This window comes from Corvus brachyrhynchos, unplaced genomic scaffold (genome assembly GCF_000691975.1).
Source record: "Corvus brachyrhynchos isolate BGI_N302 unplaced genomic scaffold, ASM69197v1 scaffold23, whole genome shotgun sequence".
NCBI lineage: Eukaryota > Metazoa > Chordata > Aves > Passeriformes > Corvidae > Corvus > Corvus brachyrhynchos.
Genome location: NW_008238983.1, coordinates 10,284,850 through 10,300,041, shown reverse-complemented (window position 1 = coordinate 10,300,041; position 15,192 = coordinate 10,284,850). Strand labels below are relative to the sequence as shown.

The following is a 15,192-nucleotide window of genomic DNA, read 5'->3' as shown; positions in this document are numbered from 1 at the left end:
GCTGGCTGCGGCTTGCCTTGGGGAAGTGGGGGCCCGGGGGCGAAATGAGATCCCGGGACGGAAAGCAGCAGGCGGGGTGCGTACGCTGGGGCAGCGTGAGAGGCGGCGAGGAGGGCACTGCCCCGAGCTCCCTCCTGGCCGGCGGACCTTGTCGGACCCGGCCGGCCCTGTAGCACAGGGAGTCTTAAATTTCCGCTTTTGGCTGAATAGTAATAGCTGCTTCTTTCGCAAAGCTAACTTTGTTATGTGTGCTGGACAGTCTGTCTGAAAAATTGAAATAGGCGGGAGCTGACATGTTTCTGTCTCTTTTACAATAGACTAATACGTAGTCATTTATCTAATTAAAAAAATTGTCGAAGGTATCATAGTCATGAGGGTTTTTTTACTTGTAGTTGCTATTTTTAAGGGAATTGCTTTATTTGAGATTAACCATGGGTATGTTTTGTCAGCACTTTTGTTATGCTTAGATAACCACAAAATCACAGCATTGATAGGGTTGGAAGGGGCCTCTGGAGACCATCTACTCCAACCCCCTTGCCAAGGCAGGGTGACCTAGAGCAGGTGACGCGGGAATGTGTCCAGGTGGGTTCTGAATGTCTCCAGAGAGGGAAAGGGACTGCTTTGTAGTTCAAGCAGATACCGGAAAACCTTGGTAGATCAGACCTTCATATTGTAGCATAAACCAAACTAAATAAAGGATGTTTGTAGTGCTATGTTTCTTGCAGTATTTGAGCTTTGTCTGTCATCCCAAACAATGAGTGCAAATACATATTGCAGTAGCAAGGCAGTTCCAAGGAAGGCAGTTTTTGTCTTGGCTTTCGATACTTTGGTATCATTTTGAATGTAGCTTTTTATCAGGTGTCACTTCATTTTCCAGCTTGAGAGGATTAAAAAGAAAAAAAAAAAGCTGGAAAAACATGAACCACTGGATGAAGTAATACAGCACCTTTGTAGTAGTGTCCTTTGGGTTGTGCTGGAGACATCTTTAATACCCATGAACTCTGATGCTTTATCAAAATATTAGTGTTTTTAAAATCTAACATTTAAAAGTGCTTGCTGCAACTCTGTAGACCAACAGTCACACCGATGAAATCAACAACAAACTGAAACTTTGATCGCTTGTCCTCCGCTTACCCAGAAAACCTGGATTTTTTGCAAGCTGTGAAGTGGATACTCAGAAATGACCTCCTGATTTTCCACCACTCCAGTAGCTGGTAAATCCATCTCGGTGGATTTAACTCAAGCAGCATAGTTGATAATTTGTTACAGGCTGTTACCAGTGGTAGACTTTGATCATACCTGACTTAAGTAGGTGAAGAAAAAAGACCAGGAAGGCAAAGAAGAGGAGGTTGTTAATTACATCATTAAGGCATGGTCCTCTTCAACCAAACCTTTGTGTTAAGTTCCACACTTGACATTTGGACTTTTTTGGTTTTATATATATAAGCACACACAAAGGCACATATATCTGCAGCTTTAGATATTATATTGTGGCCTTATCAATGTTGCCCTCAAAAGCTCCAAATGGTAGCATGAAAGTAATCAGTCTATATCCTCACTTTCCATAAATACCACTAGAATGTTACAACTTCTTCTACAGTTTCAAACCTCAGATCCTACTATTAGAACTTCATGCAGCTTGCCAGAATGCTGAAGAGGCTTCCCAAGGTTAGGAAGTTTTGAACATCAGTAGCAGCAGCACCAAAGACTGTGTTAGTGCCTTGAGGAAGAGGAAATACTATATAATTGTGTGCTTGAACTTCTGCTACAAAGTGTCAGATGGACTTTCTGAACTGATGATTGTCTCATAACAGTGTGATGGCCGTCAGATGGACTTTCTGAACTGATGATTGTCTCAGTGTGATGGCTATTTTGGTTCTGATGGGTTTTGTGCTTGAACTGTATTGTGGAGCTACAAAACTGAACTGCATGGTGAGAGCTTAGATAAGAGAGGCAGTCTGGGATCATGGTCAGACCTAAGTGGAAGCTGCTTCACCTCAGAACAAATGTGAAAGTTGCTTCTCTGCAGCACCTGAGAACACCAGATACCAGGTTTTGCTGATGAGAGGTCATTCTGGTTCTTTCTAGTTAAATTAGTTTGTTGCTAAATAATGTAATCTTCACTTTTTGATATTCCAGTGTTGAATTCAGTTGGCGAGTTAATAGGCAATGAATCATTCTCAGGGCAACAGGAAAGAACTTATTATTCAAGGTCATTTTTTCCAAAATACGTGCGTGAAGAACAGGATGCAAAGTGTGTGTGCACTTAAAAAAATAGTGACTCTTGCACAGTGGAATTCTCTTTGACCGTGTCTGTAGGTCATAAGGTGCATAGCTTTACACATTGACCCTCAGCGGACTTTATTGGTTTGAAGCTACCAGTTGCTTAAGAGTCCAAACAATTACACTCATAATATGTTTAGTTGCATTTATAAAACAAGTGGGAATATCTAGAAATTCTCATAGCTTTGAAAAAGTAAAATATAGGTTTAACTTACTTTAGTAAGCTAACAGTCTTTTCTCAAGTAAAGAATTCATTTGCTTACAGCAATGCAAATTGGTTTTTCCCAAAAGTTTTGAGAATAAGTGAATAGTTTGCTGTGAGAATCAACAGGCCATTAAATGAGCAGATTCAGAGAGCAGTGGACATCTTTCAGGGAACAGTGTGCTTTTAACTTGCTTTCATTGGTGCCAGGGTATCCTTAAAGCAGTGGTTTCATGTGCTGTCTTGTGCTTGTCTGACCCTTTGTGAGGCTGATCCAACCTACAAAGTTGTCAACTTGCTGTAGTGAAACAGCTCTGTTAGAAAGAATGCGGGAGGAGGTGGGCATGCCACAGCGAGTGGGTAGGGCCTGCCTGTCAGTTGGAGAGACCTGTCCTGTGCAGCCGTCTGGAAGTGCTCTCTGGGATAGAGGAGTCATTTGTTAAGAGGAGTGGTAGTTCTGGTCATTCTCATCAGCAGAGGAGCCAGAGACTCCTGATGTTTGCAGCAATACTGCAAATCATTGCTGCTCAGTATGGCAGTGATGGAAGTGCTCTTTATGTCTCTTTGTAGCATCACTGATGTGATACTGAATACCTGTTTCTGTTAATTCTAGGTTTTTGTGCTGCATGAATGAATTCAATCAAGCAACACTTCCATAGATAGAAAATTGTTTGGGTTTTTTTCCTTTTGAATCATCTGAATTCTTTTGCTTTATGTGTAGGAAGTGTCATAACACTGTATAAACTGTGGATATGGTCACAATGTGACTTCTTTAGAGAAAAAAAAATTAGTCTTTGGTGCCTTTTGGAATGTTTTGTAGAAGAGCATTAACTTTTGAAGATTTTGGCCAAGAACAAAGATAGGCGATTCAGTCTTGAAATTGCATATTTGCTGTATTCTTGCATCAGTGCTTTCAGTTGGTATTTTTCTGACAAAGGTTTCTGATATACAAGTGTTACGCTCTTGCAGGTTTGCTGGATAGTGGTTGACAGGGAAATAATTAACAAAATAGAAAATCTCAAACTCACATATTCTACAAAAATTGATATTTTATGTTCATTTCCTTAATAGATTTAAAAGGAGGAGTCAAGGCAAGATATCATGCATCTGCATGATAAACAATCAATATCAATAAACAGATAAAATACTTGATTTTTATTTCCATTTGATTGTGTGTTTAGAGCTCTGGCTAGCTGAATGGTATTAAAATAGACACCTGTTCTTTGGAGGGAGAGGCTTATGCTCACTTCTTTATCCATAAAACCTCTTGCAACCTTTAGTTGTAAGAAAATGTCAAAAATAGGGAATAAAGAAGGTGTGGGACCTATTGAAATACTACTGAAATGATGAAATAAGAAATAGAAAATGTCTTTTCTTGCTAGACTGTAGACTTTGTCCAAGTTGTGTAGCAAACTTGCAGAATACCTATGTCTGTTATTTTGGATTTTTTGTCTTTCATCAAGAGCACCAAGGAAACATCTGTGTTAGGTTCAAGAGTAACAAATTACTTAAGTCATTGTTGGACATTATTAAATATCTTCTGTTCAGCCTCTCTAATTTTTCCAAACTCAAATGGAATTTTTCCATTTCAAAGTCTCCACTTTCAAGAAAATTATCTTTAACAGTTTGTATGTTGTTTTAGTGATAACTCTTCAGGTAGAATACACATCCTCCTGTAGTTTTACTGTGTGTATTTCCTAGAAACTGTAAAATTTTGTAAGACGTGTTTTGAGTTTATGTAACATGATCAGGTAGATAAAGTTGCTCTTTGTGGTGCTCTCCCTGTCTCTGTCTTGCATCAGATGAAATCAGTCTTTCATCCTCTTTCATTTTATTCTGGCTTCATTTTGCTACATGGTAAAGTTTCTAGAATGTAATTGTGTAATTTGTCTTGTAAATTCGAGTTCTTTAAGCAGTAGTGTAATAAGCTTTTTGTCCTTGTCAGCAGATATATGCAGAGTCTGTCGGTCGGAAGGAACTCCTGAGAAACCCCTCTATCATCCATGTGTGTGTACTGGCAGTATTAAATTTATTCATCAGGAATGGTGAGTTCTGTGTCTGTGGATTTCTTAATTTTTTTTTTTTTCCTAATGAAAATATATTAACGTGTTTCTAAAAATACTTCAAGTCTTTAGGGTTAACTAGTGAAAAAAATCAAATTTGCAGTGGAAATGTGTTAGGGGTTTTGATGTTTTTTATATGATGATTCATTATAATTCAGGAGCAATTTAGTAATTATATATGGAAAGAAAGTACTGATAATTATTTGTGTTTGGAACTGCAGTTCTGATTGTATGTCAGCTTTATGAAAACTAAGCAGAAAAATCAGTATGTTGGGGCTTTTTCTGCCCACTTATAGTTGTGAATAGAATGAACATCTAGCCTCACAGAAAAAAATAAAAATGCCCTAGTACTTTTTAGTCATTTTGAGGTGTGTTTGATCAGGAAGTGCTAAAGTAAAAACTGTAGTTCTGGTCTGTAGCACACATTCCTTTTGATGGTATTTTAATAGTCCTTCTTTCACAAATACAACAGTTCTAAATCTTAGCTGTGTGCATCTATATGTCATATCTTGAAGTATTTATAAGAACTGGTGTCACTGGTGGGTGTCTGTGCCAGGATATCTGCTTTGGTCAGTAACGTACTCAAAGAATGTACTTTATCGATACTGTGACGTATGTCAGTTTATCTTTTTCTGCTGTTTAAAACTTACTTGATGGCCTAAAGGGACTTAATAAATATGCTTATTTAAGTCCTGCTTGACAGTACAAATACCCTGATTTAGGAGTAAAAGCAGAGAATTGGTGTGTTTTCCTTAGTGGAGGGATAGGGCTGAGAGATGTATAGTGTGTGTTAATGTGATCACTTTTTATTGCAGCTTAGTTCAGTGGCTTAAACACAGCAGAAAAGAATACTGTGAGTTATGTAAGCACAGATTTGCTTTCACACCAAGTAAGTATGTTTTACTGCTCCTATTTTTTTTCAGAATTTTTCTCACTTAGTATCTATGAAGTGATTACTTTTTCATTCAGTGTGATGGATTCAAACTTGTGGTTTAAATTCTGTATTCTTGTTTGAACTGCAATTTTTATGCATGTTATTGCAGACTGTGAATTGCTTAAATAATGGATAATTTGGTTCTTTGATAATCTTAAGTGAAAGTATTAAACGAATAAAAGTATAAAAAAAGTATTAAAGAGTAAAAAAAAAAGTATAAAAGTGTAAAAGAAAGTATTATTCTGTACCTTTTCTGTCAGCCTCAGTCCCATTCGTTGCCATCATTACAGTGTGTGCCATGTTTTCAGCTTCACTGATAAATTTGAGTGTTTGGAAGTCTGAATGGTAAAGTGAAACCACAGCAAAATTTAAATTTGAAAGGCAGTTTTCAGTTACCTTTGAAGGATCTACCTGTAACACTAACACTTGGCTTCTGTCAGCTTCAGTTCAAGTGATCTTGACAGATGATGGAAATTATGATTATTCCACTTACATTTCAGTCAAGATAATGCTGACTACCCAGTATTAAATTGCCTTTTATGTTACATACAACTAAATAGGTTAGGCAACGTATGATGAAGAATTACTGTATCTTCATATAGTTCCCAGAGGATTCTTAATTACATTTTAACTGATTATAGTAGGAATAGGTGAGGTCCTTTGGCTTGGTGGCAGGCTAGTATTATTTAGTGTTGTCAATTTATTGCCTGTTGAGCAGGCAAAATGGGCTTTATGCTACATTTTTCTCTTTAAATTTACTGATTTATTCCTGCTCCCCTTTCGCCTGTTTTTTTGTGTGTTGGGTTTTTTTTCCTCCTAGTTTTCTACTTTGGTAGAGAAAACTGAGGCTAAGGTGGTTTAATTCATGTTAACCCTTAATCCACCTTCCTCCTCTATGTTGAACCTCAGTATGATGTATTTCTGCCAACAATTAATTAAACACATTAGACCAGCAGTGAAATGCGTGATATTAACTCTGTCTTGGGAGGGTAATAGCATATTTTATGTTGAACACAGCAATGCTTTCAGGTTATTATTCTTAAATACTACAGTGACCTGTGTGAGGAATGCTTGCAGGTTTTATTTATTAAACATTTTTATAAAGGCATTATATTGCTTCTGTGTGGAAGCTTTTGCAAACTAAGTCTGATACAAGTTAATTAGCCACTTTCAAAATTGCATTCTGCAACTAGGTCCTCTACCGAATTTAGTGTGCAAGACCAGAAAATGGCATTTCAGTGATATATTAGTTGTTAAGAAAGAAGACTTTCTAGCTTTGAATGGGAAAAAAAAAGTTCATAGAATTTTCCTCGGGCTCTAGGCAAAAAGAGGATGAGACATCCTAAACTAAATACACTTTATATGCGTGTTACTATTGATAAGAGGAAGCTTAGTTACTGCCCTTATCAACAGAGGTGTTCCTGCAGAAGTTAATTCTTGACTGACAGTGCTGTTGCCAGCACAGCTTGTAAGGTCCCTGCAGGTTATGGACAGGGGAGAAAACTTAGTTGAGTTAATGTGGCTCAGCAAGTCACCATTTGTCATAGCAGCTTTGAAATTGGTAATAAGGAACCACTTTCTTCCTCATGCAATAGAGTGTATCGTCCACATTCAGCCTCTAGTAAAGATCTGCTTATCCTCTACCACACACTTGTCACTCCCCTGACTGAGCAGGCTCAGCTGATAAGATTTTCTTCTTGGCTTTCCACATTGCAGTGTGCTTTTTCCTACCAGGCTTCACTTGGTGGTAGCACGTCAGGTACCCTGCACAAATTCCTCCTGCCCTCCCTACCCATTGGGTGTTGTTTCATTGTTTCCCTCACACCCAACACTTATGCAGTTATAGTTTCCTTAGTTTCTCTTACTTATCCCTCTTTCTTTGGAAGATATTGTGGCTGTCCAGTCTGGAAGCTGGATCTGCTTGTGGAAGCTGGGAAGGAGTCACAGGGGCTGGAGAGAGAATGATAAGGCAGTAAAAAAAAGGGACTGGTGCATGTGCCAGTCGTCCCAAGCAAAGTTGGATCTGGCCTGTAACCATGCCAGGTATAACACACTTTCAGATAAGTTGATTAACCACGGGATGTGGTCAAATAAACACATGCATGTAATTAATATCTGTGCTTCAGCAGACAAGCACTAATAGTGTAATAGAGTAATACTGCAGTAATACCAACAACTGCTCTCTCGTTTAGCTTGGTTTGCTTGCTAAGGCTGTTGCTGTCATTCTATCAAAAATGCTCCCTTGCTAGTGTAACTTCTTGTGTATGGAGTACTCATAAACTATTTCTAGTGCATTTCTTCCCAAAGTTCTGTAACATTTTGTGGGGTTTTTTTAGCACCTGAACTGCTAGTTACTGTTTGGAAGGAAGGGAAGGAAAAAGGAGAAGATTCAACTTGCATTTTGGCAGGAGTACAAAGGAACAAATTTTTCTTTTGAGTAATAGCATCATTCTCTAAGTGTGTTTAGTCATGTAGGTAAATGACTCAATTTCAAATGCACTCTTTAAAGCTAAATTTTTTATGTTTTGAAATTAATTCCTTTTCTGCAGTTCTTCAAGTTAGGAATTAATACAACTATTTAAAAAAGTAGCTTTTGACTTTTTTTAATTGTCAAATGAATTTAATTGATTTTTTTTAATATCATAATTTTTAACTTGTGAGTTTTCTTTCTGAGTTTTTAAAGAGTAAGTACTCCGTATTCTTTTCCTCCCCACGCATGTGCTTTCTTTTGTCATGTGCAAGGATGTGCTTCTATTAATGCTACACTAAACATTCATAATCACTGACACGTGAAAGAAGGTGAGGCTGTATTTCCAAAGAAAATACAGTTGTCAAAACTTTTCCATTCTGTAGGAGGTAACATTAACATAAATACTGCCAAAACCACAAATATGGAAGCAGACAAGGCTGATCTTTGGCTGGAGATCGGGATGGGTTCATTTCTCCACTTCCTATGCAGCTTCACTGCTGGTATGTGGTACATACAAGGTCACAAGCTTAGTTAAAACAAAGATTGTAAAACTAAAGGAAGCCATATGGGTAGGGTGTTCATTATCATGTAATTTGGATTTTATTGGAGGATATATTAAACTGATTTCTTTACCTCTTCATTTTGATAAACTTCTAACACAGTAGTCCATACCTTCTGCATTTCTAGAAAGTTTAATTTGAAAAAATAAACTTCTGGAGCAAAATATTACATGCCTGCACAGAATTCAGCGTGTCTTCTGCCATCTCCAGTGTGCAGAGTATACACACAGTTGAGATTTATATGAATGTTATTTCATATATTTGTTAGAGCTGGGCTTGCCTGGGAAGGAGTGGAGTTTTTTTCTCCTTTTGCCTTAGTGGTCTGAAGTGAAGTCTGCATATGTTTGAAGGGTGTAAAACACAAAAGCATGGAATGGTTTGGGTTGGAAAGGTCTTTGAAGATATCTAGTCCAACCTAAAGAATAACTCACAAGCCCTGTTTTACCATACCAGTACTTTCACACAGCAGCTATAAAATACATGTTTTTTACTTATGAGTTACACAGTTTTATTTCACAATCAGTACATGAGGATGACTGAGGCAGCATATAAATTGCTTGCAAACATAGTAGTAAATAGGAAATCTGTGGGTGATAGGGTTGTAAGTGTGATGATTCGGTAAGTAGGCTAAATGGCAGCTTCTAAGGGTAGCCATGTGTTTTTATTACCTTATTTGTGTCAGTGTAAGAGCAGATCTTTGTCATGCCATCTGTTTTGGAGAAGTAAAATTAATAATTGTGTTCCTAGAAAAGTTAGGCTTACAGGTGGGGAGTGAAGGGTAGAACAAAAAAACCCCACCTCCTGAAAGCAACCAACCAACCAAAAAAAACCCACCCAAATTTAGGATTCACAACTAAATTAGCAGTTACACTGCACAGGTGTGACCTAAGTATCCAAAAAGCTTTCTGGTAGTTTTTCCATGACCCGTACAGCTCGAAGAAGTTGAGCTAAACCTATGAAAAACTCAGCCAAAGTCTGTTTGAATTTCGTGCTGTAATAGAGAAAAGACCAACTATTGTTTCAGCTGGTCTCTAGTAGAAGGATTTTTATTTGGAGGAATTGTGGTAAATAATGCAGGAATTTGGTTTCTCAAACTGAGTTAGGAAAGATTACCGGGATAGAAGGTAAGGGATGGAGATGTGGTGAGGAGGATGCGTGTACAAGTGAAGAGGATGTATGCTCTGGTGGCAGCAGTCAAAGTCTCAGGCCTCAAAGTGATAGTGGGGAGTGGATAAAGGGAGGTGCAGTGTGGGTGGAAAATGGCACTAGATGACAGACACAAGTGGGACTATAAGCTGTGAAAATCACTGCCAGCAAGCTTCAGTGCTGCAGGTGTTCCTGTCGTGCTAGGAATTCCTGCATTTCATGCACCTGAATGGCACAGGACACAGAAGGATGTTACCTTATCATCATGGTATAAAGCTTCTAGTGGAAGAAGTTTTACATATTTTGAGGTCTGACAGTGGACAGAAATAACAGCTTTCCTCCCACCCCCAGCTTCTGAAATCATCAAAAACCACCAAATAGTTAAAATTTGGGGGATACAGGTTATCTTCTCTGAGAAGTCATTGTGCTTTTATTTGAAAAAGCTCAGCTGTAACCCGAAAACCTAGAAAAGTGAGCATGCAAAAATGCTAGCTTATATAATCATTTCTGCTTTATTGAGGTATGATGGGCATTCTTTCTTACAGTTCCTTGTGTTGAGTGTTCAGTAATTCCTGAAAGATGCATTCTGAGTTTTTTTTAAAATTTCAAGTCCTTCCAACTTAACAACTTGTCCCTAACAAAGAAGTCATTAATACACAGTTAATGTTTTCTGAGTAGTCCTTGTTGAGTTTCAAATTGTTGATCAAAATACATTTTTTGAAAATGAGAAAGATCTCAAAGTATCTGCTGGGTTGTCTGAGTGGTACCATAAATATTTAACAGATATACTCTAAATATATTCTTTTGTGCCCTTGACAAAGGTTTTTTTGTCTCCTGTGGCAGAAATTTTCCAGAATGTTTGTTCAGTGTGAGCTGAGAGATCATTATTAAGACTTCAGTTGGCATTTTCTATGGTTCCAAATTGTGTACTAAGTCTGTTTTTGTAACAAGACAATTGTAAATTGGTAGAAGGTGTCAAAATATGTTTGTGTCCTGCTTTCAATTTACTGCTCTATGTTCTCACAGCTGCACTTCCCTAGTGTTACACTTTGAGTGCTTTCTTTCATGAATTCCAGTTCCTTGCCAGATACCTGGCGAATAACAAGCTTTTAAATTTCAAACCAGTTACTACTTGTCTGAGGGGTACTATTTTGTTCTACTTTGTGTCAAATATAATCCACATATTGTTGAAATGCACCAGTTTCTCCCCATTCTTTGACTACTTCTGGATGTTGATACTGTTTGTCTGTGCTCTTGAGTTCTCTTGACAATGCAGAAACTTAGGGAAATAGCCCTAGAGAGAAAAGGATTTCTTTCTCCAGTAGAGGCTTCTTCTCTGAGACTAGTAAAAAGATGATTGGGAATGTAAGAGAAGGGGATGCAGGTAGATAGCATAAAGCAGTATTTGTTAGACTCTTAAAGGATTGCTCATGAGAGCAATGTAGAAACTAAGTACATGTAATGAAATTGTTAGATGTTTTCTAATTGTTTGCAAAAGACGACCTCATTACTGTTTTTGTTGGCTGTTGAGATGGGCCTGTGCAACACATAGGTGTTGAATTTAAAAAGTCAGGAAAATGTAGTGTTATGAGGATATCTATACAGGGTGAGAGATTTGCATTGTGCTCTGTAATAGGAGCATCCTTAAAAGAAATTCTGCATGATATAAATCATGAAAGTCAGTCGTGTGTAAATTTCAGTGTATGTGGATACTTAATCAGTTCTCTTCAGTTTTCCTCCCTGTGTGCTGCTTTTATTTTGCTGTGGGTTTTTCAGTCTGTGCTGTTGGATGGCAAGTAGAATCTAAATTATCTAGCACAAACAAATGGAAAGTGTGCAAAAATTGCTAATTGCTCTTGTTCGTTGTGCTCTTTCCATGAACTAGGTTTATAAATAACAGACAGAAGAATCTTTGAGGTTGTGCTGAGTGAGAGGGATACTGATTTTAGAATCTGCTTTTTCTTGAGCTTATTTGTAGGTAATCAGAGTTTACAGTTAATAAATGAAGCTGTTAAAAAAATTTCTCTTAAGTCAAAAACTAGCATGGAGCTTATTAATTTTCCCATTCCACCCACTACACAATGAAACAAATGTATTTTATGAAATGTTTTTCTTTGTTTGGAGTCATCTCTTGAGAACATAAAATATGCTTATTCTTGTAGCAAGCTTTTGTGAGATACAAACAGTTTGTAGTTGGCAGGACTTTCACATAAATGCTTCTTTAAAGGGCAAACTGTTTCATAAGTGCCTTTTCTACATAGTTTATTCCCCAGATATGCCTTCACGGCTTCCAATCCAAGACATCTTTGCTGGACTGGTTACGAGTATTGGCACAGCAATACGATACTGGTTTCATTATACACTTGTGGCCTTTGCATGGTTGGGAGTAGTACCTCTTACTGCATGTAAGTATTAATTTTTTGTACATAATACTGTTATACACACGGAAATATGCCCCTTCCTTCAACAAAGTTTTGTGAGACCGTTATTGGTTTATTAAAAAAAAATCAAAGACATTATTTATTTTCACTCAGAAATTCTACACATTTGACTCTTAAGCCAGTAGTGCAATGCAGAAAGGTATTAAGACATAGGAGAGAATGCATGAAAGAGCTTTTAAATGTCTTACTTCAGTAAAATGCCCCTTCTCAATTATCTTCTTTAAAATCTACATGGAAGGTTTTATTTGATGCCGTTTATTAATATTAGGATAGAAGAGTTATCCTATTTTTTCTAACCATCTGTAAAGGAAAGTGCAGGGGTTTTTTATGTGAAAAGTAAAATTCTTTACAATCATGGACAAATTGATTAATAAAACTCTTAAAAAATCTCAAACAAAGTCATGTAAATAGTAAAGGAATTCAGTAGAAAAGAGAGCACACATTTAAATTATTGTAGTATCCAGTTTGAAATTCACTTTCGAAATAGGGGTGGAAAAAGAACTATGGATGTTTCAACAAGCTAACAATACAGAGAAAATGGAGAAAGGCAGAAGTGATAGAGTGTTCAGTCAAGGAAATCATTGGAAGTGCATCTTTGCAAACCATAATATGCACCTTGAACAAAAGAGCAAGGGAGTAAATGCATCTCCCCAGACAGTTTCTCAGTTGAGAATAGCACAATGTTGGCATCACCTGATCTTCTGAAGTCAATCATATATGCTGATGGCTTACTTTTTAAGTACAAATCATGATAAAAAGCTAACATTAAAGCATCAAGTATTAATCCATTAAAGTTATTTAAAACACATGATGAAATGGTGATGATCCTTGCTACATGATATCATAATACCAGAAGTTTATACACATTCAAAATATGATTGAACAAATTAATGGGGAAAAAATTTCATCAAGCATCAATTAGCTGTGAGATACTTTGGTATAGGAAGTGAAGCGTATGAGAATGTACTGAAGAAGTATCACTGCAAGTATCTTTAACCTGCCTGCATATTCTTCCTTAGGCATCCATTAGTGTGACCAGTGCTGGAGACAGGTCTAGATGAATCTTGGGTCTAACCTAGTATGGCAGTTCTTGCACTTTGCACATGTACTTTTAAAGATGTGCAGCTAAAATACAGCTTTGTTCCATGTGGTTGTATATGGTCTTGAGTTCTGTTCATGTACTGAAAGTTGAGATTTTCTTCCATGTCATGAATTTAGTTGGACACCAGGTGAAAAGAGGGTACCTGTGGTCCTTTCCAAGTGAGGCTATAGCCAAAATCAGATTTATACCAAGCTTCTGTTTATTCATGCAGGTCGTATCTACAAGTGCTTGTTTACTGGCTCTGTGAGCTCACTACTGACGCTGCCATTAGATATTCTTTCCACGTAAGTACTTCAGCAGTTTGATACAAAAACCTGGTTTAGTCAGATTGCCCTGGAAACAGTAATTTTGGGACTTAGTATCCCTTTCATCCAGTTAACACTTGTTATCTTCCACTATCTTAAGTAAGCTACTGCCCGTTAGCCTTTGTACAACCAGATGTATGGACAACAGCATTACAATAGAAATCGTTTCACTTCAGAGTTCCATTATTCAGGATCTTTGGAGCTGGAAAACCTACTTTACAAAGTGGGCCTGGTTAATGAAGATTTGTATTTGATGTCAAGAAAACTTACGCTGCAAAATTACACTTAATAATTAAAAAAAATTAATCTCCTATGCATAGGAGCTACACTGTAAAGTTATCTGAATGTTTCTTAGCCTGTTTTTAAAGGTTTAGCGGTCCCAAATGTAATTCTTATCTAGAAAATATATTTCTGACTTTTTTAATTAATCTCAGATGCATAGTAGAATATTAAGAAATGAGTTGCTAATAATGTCACACTCTGTTTTCTTTGTTGCATTTTTATATTTTGAATTTAATTTTATCCATTCTGAGTCTCTTACGTGAGAGGGATTATTTTTTATCAGATTTCCTTCTAGCTGATACTTGGATTTTTAATGCTTCAATCACCATCTGCTATTGCACATTGTCTTTCTTTATCCTTTTTAAATCAATTTTGTCTAAAGAATCAATAAATACCAAACAACAGAATTTCAAGCTGCTTCTTACTTTCTCATTATCTTGAATGTGAGGAACTGAAACTGAGTTTGAGTAGAATCAGCTGCACATCAAGCAAATTGTGGTTCAGTTAAGTCATCTCAACTGGGCTATTTGATTTATCAGGTCAAGTTGCATTTAACTAATTTTCATTATTGGAGAGAGATGCTTGTTTCAGTCTAATAACAGTATTTTTCCTGTTATCTCTGTAGCATAGATTCTATTCTTATTTTTTGGAGAAGAATCTGATATAACTGAACCTAGAGCACATCATGTGTATTACAGTCTAGGGAGATAATAACGGACTCAAGTATTTGTCAGATTTTAATGGTGTGTGAAACTGTGTTTTGACATTTATTTCTTTGGCAGAGTCAATTACAGTAGCCTTTTGTGCCATCTTTTCATTTTGGACTTCATGTCCCCATGGTATTCACTGTGCTGTGCAGGCACAAGTGTGCAGCTGCAAGGAGGGCCAGACTGATGCTTCTTAGGAGATGGCAGACTACTATGGTGCCATGTCTCTTACTTATTTTAAAGAACATGTTGTAGTTTCCAAGGAGGTACCTGAAATTAGGGATGAGGATTGCTTAAGATGGTTTAAGTATCTCTTGCATTGCATGAAACCCTGGTTTTGGTTGGCTGGCTGAACTTTGCTTTGCTGCTGCTATACAATTATGTATGACATAATTAAGATTTTTCAGGTATACAGAGAATATCTGAGGTAAAATGCTACCTGAAATGCAGAGCAGTTGAAGGGAAACCCTACAGTTATATTCTTCTGGTTCGGGTAGCTCAGCAGATAAAATGCTTCGGTGGACTGGATATTGTGCATTTAGCCATTTAAGTAAACCTGTTACTGTATCAAACCATTTACTTTAGTGACTGTGTAGTGACTTTCCTTTGCTGTTCTGGAAGATTGTTTTTTCTGAACTACTCTGTAGTCTTACCAGCAAAATACTGTTTTCATTAATACTTTTTTTTTTTTTTTTTT

At 37.1% G+C, this 15,192-nt stretch overlaps 1 protein-coding gene across 1 annotated transcript in view; it reads left to right on the top strand.

Moving 5' to 3' along the window:
* The first annotated feature begins 4,324 nt into the window (after positions 1 to 4,324).
* The window catches only part of MARCH6 (membrane associated ring-CH-type finger 6), a 41,052-nt gene continuing 30,184 nt past the window's right edge, over positions 4,325 to 15,192 (top strand). Inside the window, exons 1-4 of the mRNA XM_008637198.2 lie at positions 4,325 to 4,530; positions 5,364 to 5,437; positions 11,920 to 12,063; positions 13,413 to 13,485. Of these exons, the coding sequence (XP_008635420.2) occupies positions 4,340 to 4,530; positions 5,364 to 5,437; positions 11,920 to 12,063; positions 13,413 to 13,485 (482 nt within the window). The 5' untranslated portion in view covers positions 4,325 to 4,339. The remainder of the gene's footprint in view (positions 4,531 to 5,363; positions 5,438 to 11,919; positions 12,064 to 13,412; positions 13,486 to 15,192) is intronic.